This window comes from Ictidomys tridecemlineatus, chromosome 1 (assembly GCF_052094955.1).
Source record: "Ictidomys tridecemlineatus isolate mIctTri1 chromosome 1, mIctTri1.hap1, whole genome shotgun sequence".
In the NCBI taxonomy this organism is placed as follows: Eukaryota; Metazoa; Chordata; class Mammalia; order Rodentia; family Sciuridae; genus Ictidomys; species Ictidomys tridecemlineatus.
The window spans coordinates 49,803,879-49,816,032 of NC_135477.1; the positions used below are offsets into that span (position 1 = coordinate 49,803,879).

General features: G+C 34.6%; 1 protein-coding gene across 5 annotated transcripts in view; it reads left to right on the forward strand.

Annotated features, from left to right (window-relative positions):
* Micu1 (mitochondrial calcium uptake 1) overlaps positions 1-12,154 on the forward strand; it is a 174,382-nt gene that overhangs the window by 141,933 nt on the left and 20,295 nt on the right. For all 5 annotated transcript variants that reach the window (XM_040273763.2, XM_078040611.1, XM_078040625.1 and 2 more), the window contains one exon: positions 4,720-4,828. In XM_040273763.2, coding sequence (XP_040129697.1) covers positions 4,720-4,828 — 109 coding nt within the window. The remainder of the gene's footprint in view (positions 1-4,719; positions 4,829-12,154) is intronic.

Genomic DNA, 12,154 nt, shown 5'->3' on the forward strand with positions numbered 1-12,154 from the left:
CATTTCTACTCCAGAAAGATCCCTCACACTAATTTTCAGTCAGTTTCAACCTCGGCAGGTTTGCCTGTTCTGGACATTTTATATAAATGAAGCCATAATAATGTAGTCTTTTTCTGTCTGGCTTCTTTTACTTAGCATAATGTTTTTAAGGTTTATCTATGTTGATGTTTGTACTAATAGTTTATCTTTTTATTGCTGAGTAGTAAATATAGATATATTATGCTTAGATATACTACATTTTGTTTATCCATTTACCAGCTGATAAACAATTGAATTGTTTCCATTAACAACTTTTATGAATAATGCTGTCATGAAAATTTACATATAAATCTTTATATCAACCTTTGTTTTTATTTCTCTTGAGAAGATTCCTAGGAGTGAAGTAGCTGGATCATATGATATATTTATGTTTACCTTTTTTTTTCTTTTTTTTTTTTTTTAGTTGTAGATGGACACAATACCTTTATTTTATTTATTTATTTATTTTTATGCAGTGCAGAAGGATCAAACCCAGTGCCTTACACATGCTAGGTGAGCGCTCTAGCACTGAGCCACCACCCCAGCCCTATTTATGTTAAGCTGCCAAACTATTTTCCAAAATGGTTGTATCATTTTATGTTTCCACATGAATGTATAAGAATTCCAGTTTCTCCACATCCTCAACAACACTTTGTTATTGTCTATTTTTTATTACCGTCATTCTAATAAATGTAGTAGTATATCATTGTGGTTTTCATTTGCATTTTCCCAATGACTGATGATGAAAATCATTTCATGTACTTAGCCATTCATCTATCTTATTTGGTAAAATGTCTTTTCAAACCTTTTTTTTTTTTTTTTTTTTTTTTTTTTTTTGCCATGCTGAGGATGGAACTTGGGCCTTACACATGCTAGGCCAGTGCTCTACCACTGAGCCACACCCCTATCCCCAAATCATCTTTTAAATCAAGTTACTGGTCTTCTCATTTAATTGTAAGAGTTCTTTATGTAATTCTGGGTACAAGTCATTTGTCAAACAAGTGATTTTCAAATATTTTCTCCCAGTCTGTGATTTGTCTATTTTCCCAGTATTTTGAAGCACAAATTTTAAAAATTTTGATGAAGTCTAATTTATCAATTTTTTTCTTCCATGGATTGTACTGTAGGTGTGTTATGTAACAGTTCTTGGTTTCTTCAAAATCATGAAGATTTTTTCCTGTTCTAAAATTTTGTCAATTGCTTTTAGTTTTGAAAGAGACAGTTCATTTAACTTCCTAACGTTAAGTTCATTTTTACACAACTTAGTGTCTCTACTGTCTACAAATTACTATTAATCTCATCTTTTTAAATCACCTAGAGCCCAATCTCATCTAAGTCCATCTTTCTAAAGGCAACTATTTTTGAATAGTTGGTCACAGGAGAAGACAAGTTCTTCATTTCTTATGTCCCCACCTCCCCTTTTTCAAGTGAAACCTTCTGTTGCCAAACCTAAGGGGAGGATATTTCCTTTTGACTACTACGTCTGCAGTTGACATCACTTGCCAGCAAATTATACATAAGCTATAGCCTTCCAGTCTGAATAGCTCAACATGAAGCAAGCATGTCTTTCAATATTCTTTTTTTATTATTATTTTTTTAATGTGCTAAGGATTGAACCCAATGCCTCACATTTGCCAGACAAGTGCTCTACCACTGAGCCACAACCCTAGTCCCCTTTCAAATTTCATTTTAACATTCACAAAGCTCGTGTCATAGTCTTACTCTAGTTTTTTTTCTAATAGCCCTCTGGATTTTTACTAAAATAGGTACCAAGAAATAATAATTTTGTGACTGGCGTCATCTTTTCTTTAAAGCAGCCTATCTATCTAAATTATAAGTTCCATAAAATCAAGGCCCATGTCCAGTACAATTTTATTTCTCTCACTGTTCTTGGCATAGTGCTGAGTGGTTAGTAAATCCTCAATAAATATTTTTTATTATATATATATATATATATATATATATATATATATATATATATATATATAAAATAAAGGCCAAGTGTCATATATTTAGATTTAATAGTGACATAATGTGATTTGTATCCCACTGTTTTTCTAAGTCATCAAATGATAGCCACTCAATTCATATTTTTCTTTCTGATCTCAAATAATTCTCAGCATAAGTAGACTAGTCTAGGACTATAGTATTTAATGTTTTGCAAAAAAAATAGCTAGCAAGCATTAGAGGTGAGAAATATTTCCTCTACAGTGTCCTTTCTGTTTTAGGGATTTTTTGCGGAGACAGGAGGTATTGGGAATTGAACCTAGAGGTTCTTAACCACTGAATCACATCCCCAGCCCTTTTTATTTTTGTTTTGAGACAGGATGTTGCTTAGTTGCTTAGGGCCTCACTAAATTACTAAAGCTGGCCTCAAACTTGTGATCCTCCTACCTCAACCTCCTGGGTTTCTGGGATTACAGGCATACCTGAGCATACCTGGTAAGTTATTGTTTAATGGGTAAGGACTTCCCATTTGGAAAGGTGAACAAAATTCTGGAGATGGATGGTGGTGATGACTGCCCAATAGCATGAATATACTTAATGCCACTGAATTGTACACTTAAAATTATTTAAGTGGTAACTTTTGCTTATATTAACACATACACAAGACATGTTAAACCTTTACTTATTAAAGTATGGATTTATGTAGGGAATAAGACAGAGGACTGATTTATTGAAAGGATTTTTGAAGATAAAAGGCTAACATAAAATCCCTAAAACAAGGTGCTGGGGTTGTAGTGCTGCAGCATGTGTGAGCACTTGCCTAGCATGTGTGAGACCCTGGGTTCAATCCCCAACACCACATAAAAATAAATAAACAAAAGTATTATGTTCATCTACAACTAAAATTATTTTTTAAAAAAAACTCCCTAAAAGAGGCTCGGTGGCACACTCCTGTCATCCTAGGGACTCTGGAGGTTGAGGCAGGAGTATCACAAGTTCAAGGCCAGCCTCAACAATTTAGCAAGGCCCTAAGCAACTAAATGAGAACCTGTCTGTCTCAAAATAAAAAAATATGAAGAGCCCTAGCTCTTGACTGTGACTCCATGTCACAGTCAAGAAATTGACCTCAAAGTATAAAATATGGGCCTTGCAGTTCACTGCCAAAAATCATGGAATTTGGTACATAGTAGATACTCCATAAATGTTTGAATGAAAGCTTGAATACAGATGCACTGTTGCCAGAATGCATACTATATAATTTCATTCATAAAGTTAAAAAGCAGATAAAATTAAACTATTTCTGCTTAAGGATGCATAAATAAGTAACAATGTTACTTAGGGGGAAAAAAGGCAAGGAAATGAATCTCCTAAAAGTAATAATAATTACTGGGGGTACAGGTAGGGGTAGAAATTATGACTGGGAAGGGACATTTTGTGGGGAAAGAAAGAGGCTTCCAAAATATTGACAATGATTGTCTCTTCCTTGACATGAATGGAGAGTCTTTGGGTGTTCATTTTAGAACAGTTTGTTAAGTTGTAAATTTGTATTTTATGCACCTTTCCATATGGCCTTCATATTCTACAATATTTGTAAATTCTCTGATTCTCAGGAGGAAAAACTTATAAAAGCTCCTGTGACATAATTATAGTAACTGTATTTTAGCTCTCTAATAAAATGAAAGATACAATCAGCCTAGTTTGGAGAGTATCAGAAAAAAAACTGTGGATTGTCTTATTAAGGTTACCTCCTTATTGAGTTCCTGATGTGGTTTCCTGGCCTCAATGGTTTAGGAAATGGAAATCCAAAGAGAAGCAGCACTAAGTAGAAGCTAGTCAACATCTGCAATCCATTAAAGACCTGAGGCTTCATTAAAAATGTCTACAGCATTCCCCAGTGTTTCCATTTCTTAGAAACTGTTTTCATTTCCATCACAGCTTGTTATGTGAGAAGTGAGGAAAAGGCGAATGGCACACCTCTTCCTCCCTGTAAAGGAACTCTCAGTAGCCCCTATTTTATAGAACTACTTTCACTTGAGCCATCATAGAATGGAAAATTAAGGAGTTGGGGATGTAGCTCTGTGGCAGAGCACTGGCCTAGCATGTGTGAGGCCCTGAGTTTAATCTCCAGCACTACACAGAAAAAAAGAAAGTAGAGTTAAGATGTACAAACACTGAACAGCTTTTGAAAAGGATGATTTCATTAGTAGTTTCTAAATTGAAATAATGAACAGCTTCCCTATTGCTTGGGTTTTGCTAAATACTGAAATTCATTCCCTATACATTGCTAACTTTGGTGGTTCTTTAATTAGCTTAAGCTTCAGAAAGCTTAGTTGGCCTGTGCAACTATTCAAATGAAAGTCCTGGCTCTGATATAACTTCTTAAGATGTATAACAGATCAAGTGGCTACAGCCCACTTAGGAAATGTCATAATAGATAGTGTGACTAATGGGAAAGCATAGTTAGAACTATTTTTAATTAAAGATATCCAGCCATCACTACAAGCAGCTTTATGTCATGTTCTACACATGAAGGAGAAGCAATTAGCCAATTTGCTTTTCTCAGGGTAAGATTCTAGAATTTTGTTTCCCTATTATGTACAAATTTGACATTCCTTGACTAATAATTTATTCAGTCTCTGATCTAGACATGAGCACAGATTTCTGCCTTAAAGCCATGAGTAGCTGCCTAGCTTTCTGCACTGTGTGCTGCTTTTTACTTCAGGTCCTGCCTTACCTTGCTGTCTCTCTTTTTAGGGTCTGACGTTTCAAGAGGTGGAGAACTTCTTTACTTTCCTAAAGAATATTAATGATGTGGACACTGCATTGAGCTTTTACCATATGGCTGGAGCATCTCTTGATAAAGGTAATTAAACCCCAAAGTTTTCTCTTGAAAGTATAAATATTGAATCTGCAATCTATTAGGTGACTGCCCTTCCTTAACAGTAAAATGCCAGATTTTCTTAATATTATCTTTTATTCATTTTGGTTTTGTCGGCACTATGTGAGCCTTGCATTTCACCTTGAGATGCCAAGCTCAGCAAGTGTATTTCTTTTTTTTTTTTTTAATTTTAATATTTTTTTTTCTTAGTTCTCGGTGGACACAACATCTTTGTTAGTATGTGGTGCTGAGGATCAAACCCGGACCGCACGCACGCCAGGCGAGCGCGCTACCACTTGGGCCACATCCCTAGCCCCAGCAAGTGTATTTCAATATGTGAAATGCTGTAGTCAGGGCAGATGCCCATTTTTAAATGATTAGCCTTGAAAACAGTCATTTAAGCAGAAGCACAATGCATGAAACTGCAGGACTTCTTTCATCTGAGCCAGAGTTATAGCATACATAATGAAAAGCTGAAGTCATTCTGCAATTCAATTTTTGTCTTTGATGAGAAGGAGTGATAGGTTTATTTCTTATATTAAAGATTCTAAAAATAAAATCATGACTCAAAATAGGACCCCCTGTTGGCTTATTTCATATAGGTTCAGTTACAATTTATATAGGCAGTATGAAAAAGTAGAGGGATCAAAAGCACAATTTTTCATTTTACATTTTATTGTGAAATTTTTCAGACTTTCAGAGCAGTCAAAATAATTATTTAAAGAATATCCATGGGGCCAGGTGCAGTGGCACATGCCTGTAATCTCAGTGGCTTGGGAAGCTGAGACAGGAGGATCATGAGTTCAAAGCCAGCCTCAGCAAGACGAGGTGCTTAGTAACTCAGTGAGACTCTGTCTCTAAATAAAATACAAATGTGGCTCAGTGGTTGAGTGCCCCTGAGTTCAACCCCTGGTACCAAAAAAAAAAAAAAAAAAAGAATATCCATCTATCCAGCTCAATTAACTTACTGTATTGGCTTGATCATATATCTATGCATAGCTTTATCCCTCTAACTATTCATCAGTCTCTTATTTTTTGGTACAAAGTTGCAGATGTAAGAATGCTTCACTTCCATTAATGCTGGTTCAATGCTTGTTAAAGTTACTTCTTCCCCCCTCAAGGTCAGCTTCTGTCCCCACTTATCAAAAGGCAACCTTTATTCTGATTAATAAACCAAAGATTAATATTACTTATTCTAGAACTTCATACAATTTCTCTCAACATAATGTTTTTAAAATTCATATATGTCATTGTACATGTCAGTAGTTAAATTCTTTTTTATGAGGAGTAGGAATCTATTGTATAAATAGCCCAAAGTTCATCTTTTTTCTATCTCTGGACACTTTGGCTGTTCCCAGTTTTTTACTATATTCATTATCTAAAGTTGCTTTGAACATTCTTGCACAAGTTTTTTGTGAATATTTTTTTTCATTTGTCTTGGGCAAACATCTGCCTATAAGTGGAATTGCTGAGTCCTAGGGCAGGTAACTATTTATTCTGTATAAAAAGAAAATGTGGCTTTCTAGTTTTACCTTCACCATTTATTGAAAAGGTGCTCCATTGGTTTTCTTTGACACATTAGTGTTTCACGGCTCTCTATTCTCCAACATTTATCCATGTATCTCTCTGAATGCCCACATTCACTTGATTACTGTAACTTTCTAGAAAATGTTTAGGTGTCAGCTCTTGTAAATACTCTGAGCCTAGTTCTTCCTTTTCAAGATTGCTGTGGATATTCTAGGGTTCCTTGTATTACCATATAAATTTTAAAATCAGCTGGTCACTTTCTATGATATGAAAACTTTTTTATCATCACTGGCTCTTGTATTTTCTCAAATTTTTTATGTATATTGAAATGATTATAGACTTTTCTCTTTTATTCTCTTAGTATGGTAGGTAACATTATTTATCTCTCAAAGCCCTGAAATAAATCTAACTTTTCTAGAAGCTTTTACAGATACTACATTGATTTGCTAACATTTCGTTAAATATCGAGGGATGTTGGTCTGTAATTTTCTTTTTTTGTGATGTCTTTTCAGATTTTATATCATAATATACTGACCTCATAAAATGATTTAGGAACTTTTTCTCCTCTGGTTTCAGAAAGGGCTTAGGTAAGGTCTGGGGTGGTAGCTCAATGATAGTGCACTTATCTAGCATGTACAGAGGCCCTGTGTTTGATTCCCACCACCACAAAAATAAAAGAAAGAGTGAGCTTGTGTAAGATTCACATTCCTTCTTTCTGAATTATTTGGTAGAATTCACCAGTGAAACTATCGGATCCTAAAGTTTTTCTTTTTTTTTTTTAATTTCTTTTTCTTTTTTTTTTTTAGTTTTTGACATACCTTTATTTTATTCATTTATTTATATGTGGTGCTGAGAATCAAACCCAGTGTTTCACACATGTCATGCAAGTGCTCACTCCACCACTGAGCCACAATCCCCTAATGTTTTTTTGTGGGAAGCTTTTGATCATTTAATGCTTAATAAATATATAGACCTTTGGAGTTTGCATTTTATCTTGTTGAATATTTCAAATTTGTTTTCTTTTTTTTTTTTTTTTTTTTTTTTTTTTGTGGAAGGGTAGATACTAGGAATTCAACCCAGGGGTGCTTTACCACTAAACTACATCCACAGTGCTTTTTTGAGATAGGGTCTTGCTAAGTTGCTTAGGGCTTCACAAGTTGCTGAAGCTGGCCTCAGACTTGAGATCCTTCTGTTCAGCTCCCTTAATTTGCTAGTATTACAGGAATGCACCGCTCTGCCTGGCTGTGTCTTTTTCATTTGTTTGTTTTCATGTTTGTTTTTGCAATGCTGGGGATTGAACCCAGAGCCTTGAGTGTGCTAGCTAGGCACATGCTCTATCGCTGAGCTACAACTTCCCCACACAAGTTTTGTTTAAGGAATTTGCCTGTTTTTTCTAAGTTATTGAATTCATTCACATAAAATGTTCATTATATTTCATTATTATTTCTTTGTTGGTAGAATCTGAAGTCCTCCCTTTCACCCTACTTTCAGTAAATTATCTTTTCTTTTTTTGGCATGTTTGCATGTGGATGTGTGCGCACACATGTACTAGAGGCTGACTTTCAGGTCTAACACATCCAGGGCAAGCACCGTACCACTGAGCTCCATCCCCAGCCTGAGGTTTAGCACTTTTATTAGTCTTTTCAGAAAAAAATAGTTTTTGATTTTGTTGATTTTCTCTATGGTTTCTTGTCTGTTTGGTTAATTTCTGTTCATATCTTTGTTATTTCCTTCCTTCTACTTCTTTTCAGCATGAATTACTTTGTTTTCCTTTTTTAGCTGTTTAAGATAGAACCTTAACCTACCTTTTCTAAGATAAGCTTTAAAGGTATAAATTTCCCTCCCTCCAAACACTGTTTTATCTACATCCCACAAACTTTGATGTATTTATATTTCTATCATCCTGTTTAAAATATCTTCTGATTTTCCTTGTAATTTCTCTGGTGTACACATGGATTATTTAAAGGTATGTTAACTTCCAAATATTTGGGTATTTTTTTCCCCTAGATACCTCCTAATTTAATTTCATTGTGGTCAGAAAACCTTTTCCTTAAGGTTTATTGAGATTTGTTTAATGGCTCTTTAGTGTTGACAGACCTTTATTTTATTCATTTATTTATATGTGGTACTGAGAATTGAACCCAGTGCCTCACACATGTGAGGCAAGCACTCTACCACTGAGCCACAACCCTAGCCCCATTGTTTTGTTTTTTGATGAATGTTTTATTTACATTGGAAAAGATGTGTATTCTGAAGTTTGCAGTAAAATGTTATAAAAATGTCACTTAGATCAAGGTGGTTGATAGTGTATTTATGTCTTCTGTGTTTTTATTGTCTTTTTTTTTTCTTATCTAGTGGCTATTATCAGTTCATGGGAGAAGAGTGGTAAAATTTTCCATGTACAATATATGGGTTTATCTGTTTTTCCATTTAAATGATGTCAGTCTTAATTTTGAACTCTGGTATTAAGTATATACATACTGAGGATTTGTTATGCTTTCTGATGAATTGACTCTATTATTATTATGAATGTCCTCCCTTTATCTTTTATAACTTACCTATTGAAGTCTGTTTTGTCTGACATATTAGCATAGTTTCCTTAAGTGCAGGTTGTTTGCATAGTCTGTATTTTTCTATTTAATTTCAGCCTATCTATTTTTGAAGTACATATCTTTTAGATGGCATATAGTTGGGTCTAATGGCCTTTAGCACTTAATATTTTAGTGGTTTCTCCAGAAATTATAATATAACTTTTCATGGTTTACTTAGAGTTAATATTGGTACCACTCCAAGTAAAATATAAGAATCCTACAGTCTAACAGTTCTACATATCACCACTCGTCTTTTATGCTGTAGTTGTCATCTATATTTTTTATTTGTTTATTTATTTATTTGTAGATGGACACAATACCTTTGGTTTTTTATTTTTATTTTATTTTTATGTAGTGCTGAGGATCGAACCCAATGTCTCATACATGCCAGGCAAGAGCTCTACCACTGAGCCACAACCCCAGACCCTGTCATTTATATTTTATCTGTGTATATTATAATCTCTAATACAATGTGAAGGCTTTTGCTTTCAATAATTGTATTTTTGAAGAAATTAAGAGAAAAGACTGTTTTTAATATTTACCCACATATTTACCATTTTAGTGCTTTTCATTTATGAAATATTCAGATTTTTAATCTGTTCTAAAGAAAGTCTGAAGAATTTTGTCACTTTTGGCAGTGCAGATCTATTAGCAATAATAAATTCTCTTCATTTTTGGTTTAATCTGAAAATGTCTTTATTTCACTTTTGGGTACTAAGTAAACATTTTTAAATCTCTCCAAAGCACTAACAGGTTTTTTAAGCACAGTCTTGCTTTTTTAAGTGATTTTCTTAAGATTTTCTGATAGAAGATCATGGCTATAACTTATATGTGAAATCTAAAAGAAGTCCAGTGTGCAACTCGCTGGGTGCCGTGTCTCATGCCTGTAATCCCAGTGGCTGAGGAGGCTGAGGCAGGATGTTCTCAAGTTCAAAGCCAGCCTCAGCAAAAGCAAGACACCAAGCCTCAATGAGACTCTGTCTCTAAATAAAATACAAAATAAGGCTGGGGATGTGGCTCAGTGGCCAAGTTCTCCTGAATTCAATCCCTGGTACTCCCACTTCCTTCCCACCCCCGACAAAAAAAGAAGTCCAACTTGCAAAAGCAGTATAGAATGATGGTTGTTAGGGGTTTCAGGGGTAAGGTAAATGGGGAGACACTGGTCAAAGGGTACAAAATTTTAGTGATGCAGGATGAATTAATTCTAGAGAGCTAATGTATAGCATTATGACTATAATTAGTAATATTGTATTATATACTTGGAGTTTGCTAAGAGTTGACCTTAAGTGTTCCTTACCATACATGTACACAAACAGATAACCATCTAAAGTGATGGAAATGTTAGTTAGCTTGATTGTGGTAGAACACTCACCTAGCATATGCGAGGCCCTGGGTTCAATCCTTAACACCACATAGAAATAAATAGATAAAGTAAAGGTATTGTGTCCAACTATAACTAAAAAAAAATATTGGAACTGGGGATATACCTCAGTGGTACGGTGCTTGCCTAGAATGCCTAAAACCCTGAGTTTAATCCCCAGTACTGCATAAATTCAAAATTATATTGAATACCTTAAATAAATATGATTTTTATTTATTTATTTTTATTTTTTTATTGGTTGTTCACAACATTACAAAGCTCTTGACATATCATATTTCATACATTAGATTGAAGTGGGTTATGAACTCCCAATTTTACCCCAAATGCAGATTGCAGAATCACGTCGGTTACACATCCACAATTTTACATAATGCCCTATTAGTAAATGTTGTATTCTGCTACCTTTCCTATGATTTTTATTTATTATATCTCAATGAAGCTGGAAAAATTAAGATCATTCCATCTTCAATATAATTTTATTTTGTGCTTTTTAACCTGGATGACTTTTATCTCATTTTATTAATTCACTAAATTTTTAAAATAGCATTTGTTTAAAATAATATCTTCTCTGATCGTTGTAAAATCTTTTAGGGGGAAAAAGTGTAAATGTGTAGATTAGGGGGGAGGCATTCCTAGGTTATTTCTCCAGAATAGCCTGGTTATTTTGCTCTGTTTCACAAAAGAGTATTAGACAGCATCTTCAAATCCAAAAATTTAAGAATTGAACTCTTGGGGCTGGGGATGTGGCTCAAGCGGTAGCACGCTCGCCTGGTATGCGTGCAACCCGGGTTCGATCCTCAGCACCACATACCAACAAAGATGTTGTGTCCGCCGAGAACTGAAAAATAAATATTAAAAATTCTCATATTCATTCTCTCTCTCTCTCTCTCTCTCTCTCTCTCTTTCTCTCTCTCTCTCTCTCTCTCTCTCTCCTCTCTCACTCTCTCTAAAAAAAAAAAAAGAATTGAACTCTTCCATTACTGTAAAAATAGAATTAATAAGCTTCTTTTTATTTTTTTATACTTTTTTTTGGAAGAGCTCAACTAAAGCTAATAGCACTACTTTAAAGAACAACCATATAGGATGAATCAGTATTTGTGTTAAAATTATAGGGTGTACAAAATAGAATGATTCAGGGTAGTGGTAGCAAAGAGAAATGCAACCTAGTGATTAAGAAAAGGAAAAGTGTTTCTGAGTTAGGCCATTTACTGAAATGTTTAGTTTCCTTATACTCCTTATAAATTCTGTGCCTCATTATCTGTATTAATGGAGGCAGTGGTACAAATTGCACTGACATGCAAAAGTACGTTTGGCTGTGACATGTATGATGTTTTGCCATTTTCTTTGACTTCTTGGTTTCATCTAACGTTGGATTCCCTGTGTGTGTGTAACAGTAGATATCTAGGAGAAGTTGGTTTAGAGCCATGCTAAGTAACAAGGAAAAAAGGAGAATCCACGTGAATTTTTTTCCTAGGACTGCTATGACAGATGGCCACAAACTCAATGATTTACCTTTTTTTTTTTTTTTTTGCAGTATTGAACCCAGGGCTTCACACATATTAGGCAAGTGCCTACCACTGAGCTACATTCCAGCCGCAAACTCAGTGATTTAAAACAATACAAATTTGTTTTCTTACAGTTCATAGTTTTAAAGGCAGAAAATCTGAAATTAAGATGTAGCAGGGCCACACTCCCTCCAAAGGCTGTAGGAAAGCATCCTTCCTTGTCTCTTCCAGTTTCTTCTGGCTCTAGATGTTACTTAACTTGTAGCTGCATATCTCTAAACTCTGTCTCTCTCTTCATGGTTCCCCT